This window comes from Daucus carota, chromosome 4 (genome assembly GCF_001625215.2).
Source record: "Daucus carota subsp. sativus chromosome 4, DH1 v3.0, whole genome shotgun sequence".
NCBI lineage: Eukaryota > Viridiplantae > Streptophyta > Magnoliopsida > Apiales > Apiaceae > Daucus > Daucus carota.
The window spans coordinates 50,534,369-50,554,263 of record NC_030384.2 but is presented as its reverse complement, the minus strand read 5'-3'; the positions used below and the strand labels follow the sequence as shown (position 1 = coordinate 50,554,263).

Genomic DNA, 19,895 nt, shown 5'->3' with positions numbered 1-19,895 from the left:
GGTGGTTTGGGCGAAACCGAAAACACAAAGTGGTTCGCATAAATTTAGAATTATAATTTATAATTTATGATAATTTAATATTATGTATAATTTAGATTATTTATTTTTTATTTCTTATTATAAATAATTTACTCCCTCCGTCCCTTTTTATATGTCCATTTTAGAAAAAAAAACGCATACCAAGGAATAATTGATTGTATAAACTTTTTCATTAAATACCTCTAATTAATATCTTGAAGATGGTGGAATACCCCTACTTTATGTCTTGAAAACATGAATTCAACCAAGTTTTAAATAAGTCAAGCCTTGAAAATTGAAATTATGAAGATATATTTGAAAAACTATCATTAAGTTAGTTTTGAAAGTATAAATGGACAGATAAATAGGGACAAATTTTTACTTACAAAGTGGACAGATAAATAGGGACGGAGGGAGTATTAATTATTAAAAATATATATATGATACAAATAAATTTACTTAATTATTATTTAGAAAAATTAAATTTTATGAAAAATTGTATAAAAGGATATCCTATCAATTTATAACTCCAGACTTATTTTAATTCTAAAACAATTTTTAATTTTTAATTTTTAATTTTCTTAGACTAAAATAAAATGACTTGAAACAGAAGGTTTAAAGCCTCTCCAACAACCGCTATATCAGCTGTGTTATAAAAAAAGAATGGGTACTCATTCTCACTTTCTCAGCCTCTCAAGTCTCACCCGAGTCGGGTTGCAAGTAATCGGATTAAGATTTACATTTAAACATGCTAGTTACTGATCAATTTCAAAGTGTTTGATGAGAATTATCCGGGCCTCTGTTGATGCCCAAAAAAATGAGGGTGCTAACGACAAGACTTAATTGGACTCCTCAGAATCAAACTTGGCCTCGGCCCATTTATATTTTTATATTTTATTGATATTCATATTATTATATATATAATATTAACATTATTAAACTAATTTATTACTGCTAAGCTTAATATTACACATGCACATGCGCAACAAAATCCAAGTCAGGACCGATATTTACGGTACATAAGCGACCCACACTCTGAACTGTTAAAATTGTCGGCGTAACTAAATTTTTACTGGAAAACGAAGTTTGCAATGCAGGAATGATAGAAGTTAGGCGCATAAATAAATGAGCTGAACCTAAAGAAGTTACCAGACGAATGTGAATCCACCAGACAAGAGGTTAGAAATTTAGGATAAAACGACACTACATGAAACAATCATAAATTAGTATACTGCCTTTTATAGAGAATACAATCAGATGGTTCACATGCATGCATTCTGCAAATAAATTACGAGAATCTTTGTAAGCTCTGTCACATAATTCTGATTTCTGTGCTCAATCTAAGCTTTTTAATACTTTTTTGAGTTAATGACACTTTGTACCCCCTAACTTTGGCCCAAAAACAGTTTAGCACCTAGACTTTGAACTTTGACAGGTTGCAATCGATAGTTTACAATCTCTTGCAATATGTAACCTCTGCTCACTTTTCCGTTAAAAAACAGAGTTACCGTTAAGTGGCAGAGGGTTATGCCGGTAAATGCATGCATGGCAGAGTGTATATAAATAATATATATTTAAATATTTAGTTATAATATTAATCATTTAAAAAATAAAATTATGTGGTGATAAAAAATTTAAATTTATAATATTTTAAAAATTATTTTAATTTTTTATCGTTGTGTGTTCAAAAATAATTTCAAAACTATAATACATAAACTTTGAGGGGTCACATGGGGGTAAAGTAGTTGTTAGAAACTAATATACACATTGTTAACTCCCAAACAGTTAAAGTAGTTATAAATTTAAATTTTTTATCACAACATAATTTTTTTTTAAATGATTAATATTATAACTAAATATTTAAATATATATTTAAATACACTCTGCCATGCATGCATTTACCAGCATACCCCTCTGCCACTTAACGTTAACACTTTTTTTTAACGGAAAAGTTAGCCGAGGTTACACATTGCAAGAGATTGTAAACTATCGATTGCAACTTGTCAAAGTTCAAAGTCTAGGTGCTAAACTGTTTTTGGGCCAAAGTTAGGGGGTACAAGGTATCATTAACTCTACTTTTTTTCATCATTGGCGATAACAAGACAAAACAGAAGTTGAACTGCTATATATCACTGTCGTAATCTCTACGATCAAATTCGGGTTACAAATATGCTTCATTTATATAAACGAATTAATCTAGCTATGTCAAAGTAAAATTATTCAAATTACATGAAACTAAATATACAAGTTTTTGAGAAATTCAATTTCAGGTCACTTTCGAATATCATCTTAGTAAATTTAGTTGTGAATCAAGTCGGATGTGTGTTAGGTTTCGAGTAGCATCGAAATGGCCACCCCTCTCAACTCTCGGTATATTAGTAGAAGAACATGTGAAATCCTAAGCATCTCTCTTCATTTCTTAACCATGGCTTCACAGCTTAGCCATTTGCTTATACTGATCCTCGTTACAATTCTACACTTCACATGCAGTGTTTTAGAGCATCTCCAAGAGCTTTTTTATTTAGGTTCTTAATTTAAAATTTGAGAAGGGAGAGGAAAAAATTGCTGAAAGAGACTCTTAGTGATTTTTTAAATCGCTAAAAGGCTCTTCTTTCTTCTCTCATATGAAGAGCTCTTGGATACTCTTAAGTCTTAACAACTCCCTCTGTCCCATTTTAACTGATATTTGACTTTTTAACACGTATATTGAGGTGATAAAAAGTAATATCTACGCTCAATAAAAAAATTCAATTCTTATATCAAATAAAAGTTTAGAATCTAAATTTTTATTTGATATAAGTTTTATTAAAAATAATTATGTTTAGATGTGATTTTTTTAACATCTTAAAATACGTGTAAAAAAATCAAAAGCAGTTAAAATGGGACGGAGGGGGTAATATTTTATAATAAACTTGCAAGCAAACAATATTCTCTCTTCATCCACTTTCTTTTGTACTTTTATGCGGACAACTTACCTTCAATAATATAAAATAAAATAAGGAGTGAATATATATAAAAATTATTGTTGGAGTTAAACCCACATTGATTTACTAAGAGTCAATATTTTATACATATTTAAGAGTGAGTTAAGAGATATTGAAAATGCTCTTAGCCAACTCAAACTCTTACATCGTCCATATGGATTTATCAGCTATGCCGAAACCCTTTACTAACCCCCACAGCTGGTACATGGAGTCTGTGTTATCTTCTTGCCATCTTCAAGAATAATCTACACTTATTCTAATGTCATCCATGGTTTTAGCACACTTCTCTCTGATTCCGAACTCCAAAGAGTTCGAGAATTTCCAGGCTATGTTTCTTCCCTACGGAGACATGAATGTAGAACTCGACACAACTTATTCCTCCAAGTTCCTTGGCCTAAACGTCGAGAATGGTGCGTGGCCTTGGTCGAAATATGGGAGCTAATGTGAATCCAAACAAAGGTTAGAAATTAAGAGTAGAACGACACTACATAAACAATCATAAATAAGTCTACCATCTTTTACAGAGAACTAGCAAGGTACGAATCATCATTTATAAAATACAGTACTAATTTATAGCATGCACGGGATTTTTATAATTATTTTATTAAATTTGTTCTTAATATATTTAAAATGATAAAAAAATTATTTATCAATAATAAATCATAATTTTAAATTAAATAAAAATAAATTAGGAAGTTATATTATTTTTTAAAGCAGAACTACTTGTGCACTATTTGTGCAATACTTGCGCAGTACTAACTTTCATCCTTTTGATCGCATCTTAATTTTGACCTTTGTCATAAGTACCTGTTTAGTAGCATTGTTATATATATTGTTCGCAACATCAATTATTGTGATCAACTCTTTATTAATTTTTTTTATGTATTTTTAAAATATATTTCATGAAATCGTATCTTCATTTTTATCACTGATATATTCATATTTTGATATTAACAAAATTTTTAAAAATAATTTTTACAAAGATGAGAGGAGAAATTAGTGAGCGTGATATAGAGTAATTAAACACTATCACGTCATAGTATCCGCACATGTAAATAATTTTTTTTTGAAAGAGTAAGAATTACAAGATCTTAATTTAATTTATAATTAAAATTATAGTTTGATTTAATGTTCCAAAATAGCTCACATAAATATATTTTGTGCAAATTAACTAACTATTAGTAGCATTTAATTTTTTTGTATAAATGTATTACTAGTTAGAACCTTTTATAAATGAGGGATCATAAATAAGTGAAAAGTGTAACTTTTATATATTTGTGCAAATACCTCAATCAATGACATTTAATATGTTAAATATAATAAATGAATCATATTGATATTCTCGTAATTATAGGTTAAATAAGGGTATAAATTATAATGGATATTTTACGTCTAATTTCTTTACTTTTTTTTTGCCCTTGGTTGTAATTGAGATGATAGTTTGATTTAATGTTTCAAAATCAGCTCACGTAAATATATTTTGTGTAAAATTGTAAATTAACTAACTATTACAGTAGCCTTTAACATTTTTTGTATAAATGTAATACGAAACCTTTTATAAATGAGGGGTCATAAATAAATGAAAAGTGTAACTTGAATATTTTGTGCTCATTCAATGACATTTAATATGTTAAATATAATAAATGAAACCGTATTGATATTTTTATAATTGTAAGTTAAATAAAGGTATAATAGATATCTCACGTCTAATTTCTTTCCTTTTGTTGCCCTTATTGCAATTTAATATATAGAACCAAATACAATCAGATCGGTTCACATGCATGCATTCTGCAAATAAATCACGAGAATCTCTGTAAGCACTGTCACATAATCCTGTGCTCAATCTAAGCTTTTTAATACTTTTCTTCATCATGCGCGATAACAAGACAAAACACAAGTTGAACCGCTATAAATCACTGTCGTGATCTCTACGATGTCAATTTCGGGTTACAAAATGTGGTTCATCTGTATAAACAAGTCGATTCATGTCAAGCTAAAATTATTCATAATTACATGAAATTGAATATACAAGTGTAAGAGAGAATTTTTAACTTTGGGTCATTTTGGGATCACTAAGTTTGGTTGTGAATCAGGTCTGGTCAGATTCGTGTCGGGTTTTGGGTAGCATCAAAATGGCCACCCCTCTCAACTCTCGGTATGATAGTAGAAGAACATGTGAAATCCTAAGCATCTCTCTTCATTTCTTAACCATGGCTTCACAGCCTAGCCATTTGCTTATGCTGATCTTCATTACAATTTCACACTTCACATACAGTGCTTTAGCTAACTCAAACTCTTACATTGTGCATTTGGATATATCAGCTATGCCGAAACCCTTTACTAATCCCCACAGCTGGTACATGGAGTCTGTGTTATCTTCATTGCCATCTTCAAGAATAATCTACACTTATTCTAATGTCATCCATGGTTTTAGCGCAATTCTCTCTGATTCCGAACTCCAAAGAGTTCGAGAATTTCCAGGCTATGTTTCTTCCTACAGAGACACGAATGTAGAACTCGACACCACTTATTCCTCCAAGTTCCTTGGCCTAAACGTCGAAAATGGTGCATGGCCTAGGTCGAATTATGGGAGCGATGTCATCATCGGATTTGTTGACACAGGCATCTGGCCGGAGAGTGAAAGCTTCAATGATCATGGAATGTCTGAAGTTCCATCAAAATGGAAAGGGCAATGTGAAGTCGGCTTACAGTTTAATTCTTCGCTGTGCAATAGAAAGCTTGTTGGGGCGCGGTACTTTAACAAAGGCTTACTAGCTGCTAATCCTAACACAAGCATTGCTATGAATAGTCCTCGAGACACGGATGGACATGGCACTCATACCTCATCAACAGCTGCCGGAAATTATGTGAACAATGTTTCATATTTCGGTTATGCCTCCGGGACTGCCCGAGGCATTGCTCCGTCTGCTCGTGTTGCTGTCTATAAAGCTGTGTTTAAAGAAGGTGCAGTCAGTTCTGATATTCTAGCTGCAATTGATCAAGCAATTGAGGATGGGGTCGACGTTTTATCTTTGTCATTAGGGTTGTCTGGTTATGCCTTGTACGAAGATGCTGTTGCCATAGCCACATTTGCAGCTATGGAGAAGGGGATTTTTGTGTCTACTTCAGCAGGAAATGCAGGGCCTTATCCCAAGTCATTACACAATGGCACGCCATGGGTGCTAACAGTTGCAGCTGGCACATTGGACCGTGAGTTTCTCGGGGATGTAATACTTGGCAATGGGGTCGTACTCACGGGTCAGTCTCTGTATCCTAATATGGATCTAACGACGAGGCAAGATTTACCAGTGGTGTTCATGAACGAATGTGACAGTATCAATGAGTTGAAGAAAATTGGACAAAAACTTGTGGTGTGCTATGACAAAGAAGATCAAATACGTAAACAAGTTCAAAATGTCGGCAGTTCAGAAGTCACCGGAGGCGTCTTCATAACAAATACTTCTGACCTGGGATTCCTTCTTCAAAGCTCATTTCCAGCTGTTTACCTGAATTTGGAAAACGGTGAAATCATTTTGAATTACATGAAGACCATTAGTAATGAGACCAAATCTGCGAGGTTTGAATTTGAAAAAACGAGAATCGGAACTAAACCAGCACCTAAAGTGGCTAGATTTAGCTCAAGAGGACCATCCGAGAGCTGCCCGTTTATATTAAAGCCTGACATCATGGGTCCCGGTGACTACATCTTAGCTGCTTGGCCTCCAGATATTCCATCGAGTCACCTCAGGGATGGGCAGGCCTTCAGTGATTTCAACGTCTTGTCCGGTACATCAATGGCTTGCCCTCATCTAGCAGGAGTTGCAGCGCTACTTAAACAGGCACATCCTGATTGGAACCCTGCAACTATACGATCGGCTATGATGACAACGTCTGATTTTTTGGACAGTTCATTGCAACCCATCCAAGATATTGGAACCCAGAACCAAGTAGCTACACCTTTAGCCCTTGGAGCTGGTCACGTAAACCCTAACAAGGCCTTAAACCCCGGGCTTGTCTACAACGTGAGTTCAGAAGATTACATTAGACTTCTTTGTGCATTGAACTTCACTAGAAACCAAATTCAAACCATCACCAGGTCAGCTTCTTTTGATTGTTCCAATTCAACACTAAACCTCAACTACCCCTCGTTCATTGCATACTTCAACACAAACGATACGGTTGCTAATGGTACTACTGTACAAGAGTTTGAGAGGACACTGACTAATATTGGAGACGAAATGTCTACGTATTGGGCAAACTTCACACAAATGGAAGAACTAAAAATTAGTGTCGAGCCAGATCGATTGGTTTTCAAGGAGAAGTATGAGAAGCAAAGCTACAAGTTGAGTATTGAAGGTCCAAAGATGTTGAAAAACAAAGTTGTTCATGGTTCTATCAGCTGGATAGAAAGTAAAGGTAAGCATGTAGTCAGAAGTCCTATTATTGCAACAAATATCAGCTCAAAACTACTAGCTAACTAAGCATCTTTTGTTTCATCTTGTGAAATAAACTTTTACCATACGAATAAGCATTTCTAGTACACATGACATGCAACATATGTTCTTCATCAAGAATTTATGTCCTATTAATAAGAACTGATTCTAGAAATGGATAATACCCTGAAAGATGTTCCACACAATGGTTTAAGGCAGTTGAACTTTGATTAAAGAAAGGTGCAGTTGGCATGTATATATAGCCAGAAGATGAAATGCAGATGAGACAGGGCAATCTCAAACCGGCTAAACATATTTTTACCACTAAGCCTTTAGGGTACTCTTTAATCCAGCTGAGTGAACAAAATGTGACAGCTCCGATTCTGTCACCTGTAGAATGTGTTGTACTAAATACTGTGACTTTACTTTCTCATGCATCTTGTGCAGGCCAGTTTATCAGCAAAACTGCCATAATTGACCCTTCCATAGCTGACACTTTAGCCTTATAAGTTGCAGCATGGCAGAACCACCTCCAACAATAATGTCAGTTCTTTGTAAATGTTATTCCATCACTAACTTGACTACTGTAATATGAGCTTATAAAGGATGCTAACTAGATAAAATATGGGTCCAACTTACAAGTGACTGAAACGAATGTTGTGATAAGTATTTACACACAGGTGCAAGTCAGAAGTTTTTACCATATGTTAGTAATTAATAAAATTACTAAAAAAAACATGAGTTCCTGAGGGACCGAACTCTCGACTAGTTATTCTTAAGATCCTTCAAATACTAATATATTCATTGTGAGTTAAAAGCAAGCCATCAGCCAGCCCATCATTCACATGATACTTTTAAGAAGAGGTCCCCAAGCTGTACCCATTAAAACCCAGAAGAGGAATCTGAGTTTCCATACAATTTTGGCATGTGAACTGTGGGTCCTGAAATAATTCAATCATTTCTCAACAGTCTCAATCTCAACCAATTTGTGTCTTACTGAACTCAGGTTCATGATTAAATATACACTCACAGATAGGGGTGACAATCGTTTCGTTTCGTATACTTTCGTTTCGTGTATTTTCGTGTTTCGTGTACTCGAAGGTGAAACCCGTATCCGTCCGTTATCAATTTCGTGTACCTAATTTGAAACCCGTATCCGATCCGAAACGTTTCGTGTACTTTTCGTGTATATTATATATAAATATATTATTATATTTTTTAATCAAAATATAGATTTAATATATATTTTCCTTTATATTTTTATTAAATGTAAATGGTATATTTATACTTGTATACAATTCTCTATAAATTTGTTAATGTATCTACAATATATATCCACACATACATATAAATATATACTTTTTACACAATTATATATATAATATATTATAACATATATATAATAAATATAATCTACAAATATTTCGTGTACTTTCGTGTATTTCGTGTACCCCAAATGAAAACCCATATCCGACACGAAATCTATCGTGTAATTTCGTGTTCGTGTACTTTCGTATTTCGTGTATCGAAAATCAAAATCCATATCCATTTTTTTCGTGTCGTTTCGTTTCGTGTTAGCGTGTTACGTGTCAAATTGCCAGGTCTACTCACAGAGCACACAATTTCACCAGGGGGTCCCTCAGTTGTGTTCAATATTTTTTGAGGTCACAGTAGTGTTCAGTGATCACATCCTACTTATCCTGTAATTTTCTTATTATTTTTCTTTTATACTCATACTTTCACAGACACATTGCTATAGGTGATCCACCGACAAGATACTTTACTGATTTTAAATATAATATATACCATGTAGTTTTAATTTGATGAAACGATATATGTTTGGCTAATAAAGTTATTATCTGATAGAGGCTTCAAGAATTGTAGTTTACATACGACGGATAGTTGAACTAGGTTATGCAAGGATTTCATGGATACAAAAGACACATATGGAAATATGATGGGAAATGTTTAGTTTAGCTATATTTGCATGATTCTCATGTCAAAATGAAAAGAATGCGATCAGCATTAAGACATAAAAGAATGAAAATATAGATGTATGATAAATTAAAAAAAAATCATTAGAATATTATAAATGATTTTGCACAGCTTAAACATAATCATGTAGAACAGAGTCATGTTTGGACAGAAGCGCTTTATAGAATTAGAGAACAACCATTCAATGTACATATTCTTGTCACAGGATTAGGAGCATGCAGACATTGCAAGATAATTACAAGAACATATATTCATGATCAAAATTAGACACTCAACTAGATCATGGAAGTAAAATACAAACACATTCAACACGAAATGTTGTGATGGAAACTATTGCAACATAGAGATACAAACAGTTGGATTTTTTGTACCTAGGTCTTGGAGTAGATGATGACGGAAGTGGGAGGAGAACAAAGTGTTCAAGCTTAAAGTGTGGCTACGGCTCAAAATTCATGCTTGCTTTGCACTGACCTGTTGGTTTGAACACTACTTTCATACCCACTACTGTCACCTGATTCAATCAAACGATTCTCCAACTTCTCCCTTATGCGATCTCGATGTGAATGTACATGCTCCCGTCCAGCTCTCCTGTCCTGAAATTAAAATCACTCTTAAGTCTTAACAATTGTGCTCAGGTGACATCCTAAGGATTAAAACAACTAAAGGAGAAAGGGATTGGGGTTTAAAGAATAAAAATAAACAAATCAGTTAGTGGATTACATTGGGCTCCAAGTAATACATTAAAAAAAACAAATATGAAAGAAAAAACAATAAACTAAACAAAATTACCTCTCGGAAGGTGAAATCGTCAGCTTCAAGCATATGTATAACATTACCCATCTTTGGTCTCTTCTGAGCATTTGGATCCACACAGCGTAAAGCTACTAAGAGGGCACGCTTCAATGCTCTTGAAGAAGGCTTCTCAGGTAATTTAGGATCCAGAACTCCCTCTGCATTCCGGTTTGTGACCATCGATTTCAGCCAATCAACTAGGTTTACCTGAAGACAGTAAATTGTGGTTCAAATAAACAAAGAACTAAAGATAACAGAAGAATAGACTGACAAGTATCTTGATATTAATAACTGGGGCACAAACCTCCCCTTCTGGACGGCTATAATCCACAGGGTTCCTCCCAGTAATGATCTCCATAAGTAGAATACCAAAACTATAAACATCACTTCTCTCATTTAACATCCCAGTACTGGCATATTCTGGAGCAACGTACCTAAAAGAACAGAAATAAAGAATTATACTAAAAAATAGTTTGAGGCTGAGAAACACCACAATGATAATTGCCACAAGAAGCTTAACTTACCCAAATGTTCCCATAACACGAGTAGTCACGTAACTCCTCTCCGACCCCAAGAGCTTAGCTAGACCAAAGTCAGATACTTTAGGATTCCACTGCTTATCAAGCAAAATGTTGCTTGACTTTATATCACGGTGAACAACTTTTGGTTCAAGCCCCTCGTGTAGATAAGTCAACCTGAAAGTTCCAGTGAGTTTCAGTTGAGACGGGTAAGACAACACGCAAAGCACAAAATCTCCATTCAAATATAAGAAAGAAAAGTAGAAGGCAGATTGATTCATATATACCCTTTTGCTGTTCCCAGTACAATGTTCATACGGATAGCCCAAGTTAGGGGACTGGAAGGTCCTACATCACCATGAAGCCACTGTTCCAAGTTTCCATTGTCTACATACTCATAAACAAGGACTCTAACATAAAGCAAAAAAGTGGTTTAGCACAAGTATGAGAATCAAACCTCAAACAGCATATTAATATGGGAGATATAAGTAGCAGAACTGTTCCATTCCAACAGCAAAGTCATGAAATCAGAGAGACAGTAATTGGTAAAAAAAGAATGTACCTGGAAGCTCCTTCTGCACAATATCCGAGCAATCTCACTAAATTTTTATGTCGAACACGTCCAATTGCTTCGACTTCAACCTTAAACTCTTTCTCAGCTTGCCCCCTATTACCAAAGCACATAACAAACATCAACAATGGATGCCTATCAGTTTTTACCAAATCTTAAGTGCTAAACAATGAAAACCTCAACACCTTAGGATATACATGCCAAGTTCAGGCTTACTTTTTAAAATTATATCCAAACAAGTTGGACTATTCCGCATCCACATTGACCCTATACAAGATAATCACACATACACATGCATGTACTAGTACTTTAAGTAGATCGTTATGTGCAAAATTTAGTTACTCAAGTGAGAAATTGAAGCATATACCTGTTATTGAGCAAATTCTTAACAGCAACTTTCGTGTTATCCACCAAGATTCCACTATAAACAATCCCATAACCACCTTCCCCAATCACATTCTCATCAGCAAACCAATTAGTAGCAACCTCAAGCTCCCTCAATGTATACCAATGCCCCCACCCCAAATGTGACACTTCAGGCACCACAATTCCCATCTGATCACCGGATTTCACCTCTCCACCAGAGCTTCCTCCGCAATCCGGATACGAAATCCTATGATCCTTCCCAATTTTTATGTGAATTCTCTCAGGCCCGTTATTATTTTTCTCATTCTCACTCAAACCTTGCCTTTCTACTTTAACTAACTGACCTGATTCCGGTAATGGGTCGGTGTTTCTTGAAGAGTCGGTTCTGATTTCTTGAATTTCTTTGGTCACATTTGGGATTACAACAGGGGTTTTAACAGAAGAAGGGCTCTTTAATTTGGGTAAAGTTTGAATCTTTTTGCTGCGCCTTGAAGTAAACCAAAGTGAAATCAAGAAGAGAACAAGAACAACTGAAGCGCCAAAGCAAATTCCCACTACAACCCACAAGGGCAAGTTGAAGATTGAGGTCCTCTTCGATAGCTCAATGTTGAAAAACCCATGTTTTTCACCAGACATTTTTACTCTTCTTTGATGCAGACTTGCAGCTAATCACCTCAAAGTACACATAAACATTGGAAGCAGGAGAGAGAGAGAGAGAGAGAGAGATGAAGTAGGGACTAGTGGACAGTGAAGGAAGAAAGAAAGAAGCAAGAAGAGAGCTGTGAATTGTGATTATGCAACTTCTCAAAGAGGATAAACCCTAGTAAGAAACATCATTATCTGCAAATATAAGTGTAAGCATCTGAAATGAAGTATATGTTTACGTGTATGTCTGCATTAGTCTTGAGGTGGTTCAGTGGTTGGTAGATGGTGAAAGAAGCTTACATTTGTGAAAAATGTTTGCAGTTACTTGAGGATTTATTTTTTAGTGGTTTCACTTTACACTTTCTGTAGTGTTACTAGTGGGCTAGTCATTAGTGGTGCAGAATGAATCTACCAAGTCAAATGATAGATAGAAACTGCACTAGTGTAGTTTGGTTTTACGGCATTATTGGTTTTCTCATCTCTCCGGGCAGACGGTAGATTGTCAGCTGGAATTTAGGACACATATAAGCCTCTCAACTCTCCTTCTTTTTGGAAACAATCTTTGTTGCTGGGCGGGGCAAAATCAGCCGAATCAATAACTTAACACGAATTCAATTTATAAATTAGGTCAGAGATTTGTAGGTTTTGATTAATTTCGAGTTGTTAAATCAACCTCAAAAAAATAGATTATTTTTGGGTTAAATCCAGATTAACAGAAATTAACTCAAATTATATATTTAATATAAAATATTATATATTCATAAAAAATACATTTTTCTAACCAACATTTTTCTTGGTTTCCTTTATCTCTCCTTTGCCTGTTAAATAAATCTGGAGCCTTTTACTATGAAAATTTCATTTGTTTAATTTTAATTATTTTTAATATTTTTTATACATATTTTAAAGTGTTAATAAAATCATATTTGAAATAATTGTTTTTTATAAAATTTATATCAAATTAAAATTTAAAATCTAAACTTTAATTTAAAATAAGAATTGAAATTTTTTGTTGTATATAACTATTATTTTTTTTATATTCTAATATACGTGTTAAAAAAATCAAACATCTAATTAAAATAGGACATAGGGAGGGCACCTAGCAAATTTTCTACGACCTATCATATAATTTTTAAACGATACTTCTATAATTTTATAAAATTAAAATGATTAAAAAATGTTGAAAAAAATAATAATATCCCATCAAGGAAGGCTTTTGTGACTCTTTTCCATTAAGGTTCCTAGAGCCTTGATGTAAGTAGCAATTCCTTCCTGACTCGTACCAGCTTCACTCTCGTCATTCTCTATCCTTTTCCATCGCTGATTGGGACTAGTGGACTACCCCCAGTGCCGCCCCCAACTCACCCAAAGCACACAGCCCTCAGCGACCCAATTTTGGGTCTCCCACAACTCAATTCTAGGTTGGGAATTTTTTATAGGCTCCGACTTATCCATCTTTGTTGTGAAGAGGTTTCTAGATTTTTCAACCTAGAGATCTCACACTACCTGGGTTTAGGCGCTAAATACCAGGATACTCAAAATCATGGTTTACAGCTAAAATAATAAGATGATCGATACCAAGAGGTTGATAACAGAGAAAAGCTAAACATATCGATCTTTTTCTTGTAGGATGGATGTGCTAGAAGTCTAGAACTACAGCTATCAAGCTATCTGGATTTTGCTGCTAAGAAAACAAGAATACTCAAGAGTCTTGAATTAACGACAAAAAATTGAAGAATGCAACCAAAAAAGAGACAGAGGTTTAAAGGATAGGCAATACCCGAAGAGAGGTTACCAGCGAAGGGTTTGGAACACTCCAATGACTATTCACTCTTCGAAGTTTAGGGGTGTAATCTTAATTGCAACACTCCTGCAATTTGGTATCAAATGCAACATGAAACAACTTATAGCAACATAACTAGCTTATCTTACAGTGCAGTAGGTACTATCTCTATCATGTAACATACAAGGCACTTAAATGAGCCTTCCCAACAGCATCAGATTAGCAGTATAAACCAACCTCCCTCTCCCAAAATTGAGAATGGAAAACTTTCCAATAAAACCATCCCCTCCCCCATCCCCAAAATTGAGAATACAAAACTTTCCAATCCAACCATCCTTATGTCTTAATTTATACTAGAAAAAAATCCAACTTTCTACTTTATCTTTATAAGTTACACAAATTTTTCCACAAAGGAGAACAATACTAAATAAAATAAAAATAAAAAAAGAAGTACGAAAGGGGCACATGCAAATCTCTCATGCAAAGCACCCTTATGGGTAAAACACAGTCTTCATTTAGCTAATTCAAAGAACCACTCCAAGTGAGAGATACGTTGTAACCCATACTCACTTCTACATGGTTCATACGAGAAACCAAGATCTACGCTTTTTCTTTCTCACCCATTGCTGTTGTCTTGCAAATGGGGCACAAATTCTTGCGCGTTAGCCATTCTTTGATACACGCCACATGAAAACTATGTCCGCAATCTAGCTCTCCAAGATCATCTCCATTATTGTACTCATCCTGAAAATGTAGATATCATGCAGATTTATATAACTCACATATCCGTCAAAACATAATAAGGTAGATTCAAATATATTGCGAGGAACTATGAAGTGAGAAAGACCAGTACCTGACATATGCAGCAAGGTTCTGGCTCCTGCAAATCAGATATTGCAGATACTCCATACTTACTTTGCTTCAAATGACTCGAAATAACTTCCTCGCTTACTCCAGTATTCACATCTCCAATGCGCTCTTCAAGAGCCAACAGTTCCTAAATAACCAAATAGTTTCTGCATTAGGCAACTAGGATCACAAGAATGATGATAAGGAAGTTAGGAATAGAACCTCGTATGACATGTTATCGACATCAAGCCTCATATCCCTATGCCTGTCATGTAGATCACCCAACCCGAAGAAAGACTGATCAAGGATCATCACATCCTACAAAAAATTAATTGAAGAACATATATCTTATGTTATAATTTATTGGTCCACACCATTAATTTGTGCAAACTGTTTGAGAAGCCCACATAAAAGATTAAAAAAGATATGTAAGACTACCTCGAGTCTTAAGCCCTCACCCCTGCGCATGAGATCCAAGACATCACGAATCTGCTGGCATACAAAATAGAAATTTTAGATGCGCAAGTAAAAGAGATTTGTTTCCAAATTGTTGCTCGTTCCAAATATTGCGCACAAAAAACGTAATGAGAAACATTTCTTGGTGGAAAGCAAGAAACTCTCTATAAACCTAAGATGAAACCAAAGAGTAATTTACGATATTAGTTTTTTATAATTTTTATTCGCCTCATGTTTGGAGATTTTGCCGGTTTTATACAAATTCAAAAGAAAGCAATACATACATGATACATGATACCAGAATTTGGTCAATTTCTAACTGATTTTGAAGTTAAACCTATGCCAGCACAAGACTAGATACTTTTGAATCGCCGCTCCACTCCACAATGTAGAAGAGATAGTATCACATGAAATACAAATAAACTGATTCTGTTAATTCTACGAGAGTTAACAGGGGACACCACAGAAATTTTGAAACTTAATAGCTTTGAATTTTAAAAGATCAGGCTCCGCTTTCACAGTAGGTAGAAATTAGGTTAAAATGACAAAACTGCAACCCAAAATAGCAGAAATATAAAGAAAAGATGACCATGTATTTCATTCTCAGAATTATACATAATAGAACACATTGGAACTATCAAGTCCTCAACCTCAGAAAAATGTGATCATTAGAGCCCAAATGAGGTAGCAATTATTACTACTAAAAAACCAAAAAAAGACAAGCAAGGAGATTTGGACAAAAGAGTATAGCAAAAAATTAAGGGGTTGATTGCTCTTAATGGATATGGAATATAGTTATAAAATATTAACGTAGTTGACTCATTACAGAATTACTTCTTTAAGAAAGATCAACCCAATAGGTCAACTTGGATATTATATAATGTCATGTAATAGATTTTGGACAAGATCAAATTGATGTATAAAATCATGGTATTTGTCACTTCAAATAGAGTTACAGGAATATAGAAACTTTTTAGCAATGGTCACCATTTAAAGAGAAAAGCTTTAATGGCAAGAAATTAAATAAATTTAAAACACACCTCAGAAACCAGCCTACTTCTTCCTTCAGTGGCAGCAGCCAAGGTTCGGAGTGAATGGGAAATTCTGGAAGCACCTTCAAGATGTCTTTCCAACAACATTGCTGACCTCGAACGTGGACGCCCTTGGCCTTCAGAGGGAAGTGCCATCCCTTGGTCGGTATTAGAAATGCTTGAACGCGAAGATGAAATGTTAGTGTTCTGTACTTCAGACTCTGGACCAGAAGCTGACGACAATGTTCGACGAACTAATTCTGAGAGTCTCCGTGTATACTGTGGAGAATTTCGATCAGAAAACCAGCTAAGGCCAGAGCCTTGAAGGCCACCATCTGCTGTGCCACCCCGTGAAGAAGATGCAACATTTGCATTTTCAGCAACACTAACATTTCCAGCAGTTGAATTTAGGTCAATACGACTTGGCGTTAAATCTCTCCCTCCGGAAGGAGATCTAAAAATAGGATGCTCCGGTCTACTTCTTGACATGACTCTTGACCTTGAATCTCCAGCAGGTGCAGCGTCTCCCTCAATGACAGAACTTGATCTATTCCCAGCTCTTGAGCTAGAGCTTCGGGTCCACCTGGAAGAGTGTAGACTCCTGCGCATGGCAGAAACATCAGCAACAGGATACTGAACTTCAGGATTTGCATCAGTTACTGCTGGTGACAAGGGATTATTATGTGAAAGAAGCCTAGATGCTTGATGGGGAGCTGAAAGACTAGACGATCCGGCAGCAGTTCCAACAGTAAACACATTAGAGGATAAAGAATCTTGTTGCTGTGTAGAATTGATCCTTAATCGGAGATTTCTAAAAGAAGGTTCGGTACTCTCCAGTGCACTTAAACCAGCAGAACTTTCAGAAAAAACATCTCCAACACCAAATGCAAGTCCTGGATTTACCTGCTCCGGTCGTTGAACACCAGTAAAAGTTTCTAAAGGAGCTGATAAATTTACGCTGTTGCCAGTATTACGTGGCGCCGGAATAGCACGCCATGCACTACTTTCTGCATGCTGAAAGTGGTTTGAGCTTCCGCTTCCAGAAGATTGTCCAACATTTTCCTCGGGAGCTTTTCTTTTGCGGGATACATGATCCTCCAATAAAGTGCTGGACCTGCTACCACTGCCTTCCACATATTGGCCACTTTGCAAGTCATATGGACTGGAGGAACTCCTACGGTTAGGAAATGTATTCTCTGAACCAGACCTAAATACAAGAGGACGCTCCACTATTTGACAATCATCACCCTGTTCATCAGATTCGGCATTTATATTAAGAGCTTGAGACATGGAACTAGAGCTCTGCATAAACAAAGGACCATTAGCAATCTGATTGCTATCCAGCGTTACATTATTTGAGGGAAGGCCACTGCCTGACTCATGCTGTTGGTTTTCTATATTCTGCCCAACTGGACATCCTCTTGTAGTAGATTCCCGAGAATGTTCCTCTTTTTGTTCATTATGACGGATCTGATTTGGCACAGCACTAGAGCTAGCATTATGATACATACTGCCCGTATTATTGGTTGAAACATATTCAGAAATCCGATTTCTTACTATATTCCTCGCAGTGCTCCAGCACAACGGTGGAGCCATTCCAGTCTCACTAGGTGTAGACCCATGATCAAAGCTTAATGTTTCTGATAAAGAACCAATAGCACTACTCTGCCCTTGCATTATGCCCGTTATGTGCTTACTAAAATTTTTGCAAAAAGATCTTGAGGTATATCTAGATAGGGTCAACTAGCGGGAACCGCTTGGCAGACCTGAAAAAAAAGTGACGTAGAAAAAACTCATTACGTCAAGCCGACAAAAAGTATAAACAGTAACATGTAGGATAAGATAATAAATTCATCTTACATACGTGCAGAAACTTAGAGTTACGTGGTCTTCAAGAATACACATTAGTAAGAGCAACGTATACTAAAAACATTAACATCACAAAGGAAACAAATAATAATAATTACCATAATCAGAGGAGGTTTTAAAAAAATTAAGTTCATTAATGCATTAACTATTAAAGAATATCATGAACCACTAAGGTGAATAAGTTGCATCTAATCGTGAATCAAGCATGGCACTGAAGCAAAATATAAAGAATAATCACATCAATTCAAGATTCTCCTCCTCCAATCAGCAAGTGGCAAAAGAACAGCATAATATGTGTACGACAAGTCTCACCTACTCAGCTATTTCGACAGCTTAAATCTATATCATGCAAATTCAGATATTCAAAGACATCAGGCATAGAAGGGTCTTCTATTTATCATTAATTATGCAAACTAAACCATAGACAAACCCTAAAACACGATCAAAAACCAAACTTTAGAACAATTCTTCGTAAAATCAACAACTTTAACATCATCAACACTACAAACAATCATAAAAATCCAATCTTTACAACAAGAACACAAGCATCAATCTTCAAACCAAGAATCATAAGATCTAACAGGTCAAATAACACATGAGCACCGAAAACAACACAATTTTTAACGAAAACACAATTTTTCACATCTAAAAATCATCAAACAATCAAAATCAAGAAAACCCAATACAAAAGAATCATAAAGTATCACTAAAAAGAGTACAAGAACATACCATGATTCGATGATAGATCTACTGCTGAAAAAAATTGAAAAAAAACATTATTAAACAAGAAAACTCGAATAAAGAAGTGAAAACTACAATCTGTAAAACCCCCCCTATCTCTCCTTGTTCATAAATCTCTCAGATCGAAAGATGTGTGTAGAGAAGAGAGGAGAGGAATTGATAGAGATGAGATGAAAATAAAATGATGGGTATGTAATGTATGTTTGTATGGGCTTGTGAGAACAGAGATTATAGAGAAGGCAGTAAATATGTTTTGGTCACAATAGACCCACAAGAAAACTCCGGGCTTGTTTTGTATGGAACTTTAAAATGAGTCTTTTGGTTAAATTTCTATTCGGATTTTGATTTTTAATCGAGTCGGACTAGATCACAGCTGCATATTTATTAAATTTTGTGACATTTTTTATCAAGTGGGGTGAAGTTTATTTGTTTCGGATATTTTTATGCATTAATTGAAATAAAAAGAGGTAAACTTGTCGTCATAAAATTATTTTATATATATGTATACGTGTGTGTATTATACTAAATTATTATATTATTTTAAAAGTTATCCATAATGATATTTTAAAATTTTGAATATTATATTAATAATAAAACTATTATGCAGTATAAAATATGTAAACAAATATATACTCATACACATTTTCACTAAGGAAAGGATAGTTGAAAATCAAAGCGAATTCTAATAAATCAAATATGTTGAAAATACTTTAATATTATAAAATAAATAAATATTATATACAAATAATTTAAAACATTCTTATTTACTTTTATCTAATCTATATTGTTTGTGTAATCATTTCATAATTTAATATTATAATACACATCATTGTCGTATATTTTATAA

At 34.7% G+C, this 19,895-nt stretch overlaps 3 protein-coding genes across 4 annotated transcripts; 1 reads left to right on the top strand and 2 right to left on the bottom strand.

Moving 5' to 3' along the window:
- Window positions 1-5,031: 5,031 nt before the first annotated feature.
- LOC108216619 (subtilisin-like protease SBT3) lies at window positions 5,032-7,583 on the top strand. The gene has a single exon (XM_017389431.2). It carries the CDS (start codon window positions 5,135-5,137, stop codon window positions 7,481-7,483), a length of 2,349 nt encoding a protein of 782 aa, XP_017244920.1. The 5' UTR covers window positions 5,032-5,134; the 3' UTR covers window positions 7,484-7,583.
- Window positions 7,584-9,684: 2,101 nt separating this feature from the next.
- On the bottom strand, window positions 9,685-12,649 carry LOC108218512 (probable serine/threonine-protein kinase At1g01540). The gene is made up of 7 exons (XM_017391485.2): window positions 11,679-12,649; window positions 11,303-11,407; window positions 11,028-11,150; window positions 10,747-10,917; window positions 10,527-10,656; window positions 10,220-10,429; window positions 9,685-10,023 (listed from the first exon to the last, which is right to left on the bottom strand). Exons 1-7 carry the CDS (start codon window positions 12,311-12,313, stop codon window positions 9,874-9,876), a joined length of 1,524 nt encoding a protein of 507 aa, XP_017246974.1. The 5' UTR covers window positions 12,314-12,649; the 3' UTR covers window positions 9,685-9,873.
- A 1,771-nt stretch (window positions 12,650-14,420) lies between these two features.
- Window positions 14,421-19,312, bottom strand: LOC108218511 (probable E3 ubiquitin-protein ligase RHG1A). 2 transcript variants are annotated; one of them, XM_017391482.2, is made up of 6 exons: window positions 19,037-19,312; window positions 16,448-18,204; window positions 15,390-15,443; window positions 15,174-15,269; window positions 14,956-15,099; window positions 14,421-14,846 (listed from the first exon to the last, which is right to left on the bottom strand). In XM_017391482.2, the coding sequence occupies exons 2-6, from the start codon at window positions 18,113-18,115 to the stop codon at window positions 14,703-14,705; spliced, it is 2,106 nt and encodes a 701-aa protein (XP_017246971.1). In that variant the 5' UTR covers window positions 18,116-18,204; window positions 19,037-19,312; the 3' UTR covers window positions 14,421-14,702. The 2 variants fall into 2 exon arrangements, with proteins under 2 accessions (XP_017246971.1, XP_017246973.1); XM_017391484.2 differs by having other exon boundaries at window positions 15,390-15,440.
- Window positions 19,313-19,895: the final 583 nt, after the last annotated feature.

What these genes read in the sequence shown, in the direction of transcription:
- LOC108216619 (XM_017389431.2), top strand. Translation starts at nt 5,135, where the DNA reads ATGGCCACCCCTCTCAACTCTCGGTATGATAGTAGAAGAACATGTGAA.
- LOC108218512 (XM_017391485.2), bottom strand. Translation starts at nt 12,313, where the DNA reads ATGTCTGGTGAAAAACATGGGTTTTTCAACATTGAGCTATCGAAGAGG. An exon ending in GTACTGGGAACAGCAAAAGG is followed by an intron (nt 10,918 to 11,027) that starts GTATATATGAAT and finishes TGGAACTTTCAG; the next exon opens with GTTGACTTATCTACACGAGG. An exon ending in ACGATTTCACCTTCCGAGAG is followed by an intron (nt 10,024 to 10,219) that starts GTAATTTTGTTT and finishes TTTTAATTTCAG; the next exon opens with GACAGGAGAGCTGGACGGGA.
- LOC108218511 (XM_017391482.2), bottom strand. Translation starts at nt 18,115, where the DNA reads ATGCAAGGGCAGAGTAGTGCTATTGGTTCTTTATCAGAAACATTAAGC. An exon ending in GAAGTAGGCTGGTTTCTGAG is followed by an intron (nt 15,444 to 16,447) that starts GTGTGTTTTAAA and finishes TTTGTATGCCAG; the next exon opens with CAGATTCGTGATGTCTTGGA. An exon ending in AACCTTGCTGCATATGTCAG is followed by an intron (nt 14,847 to 14,955) that starts GTACTGGTCTTT and finishes CTACATTTTCAG; the next exon opens with GATGAGTACAATAATGGAGA.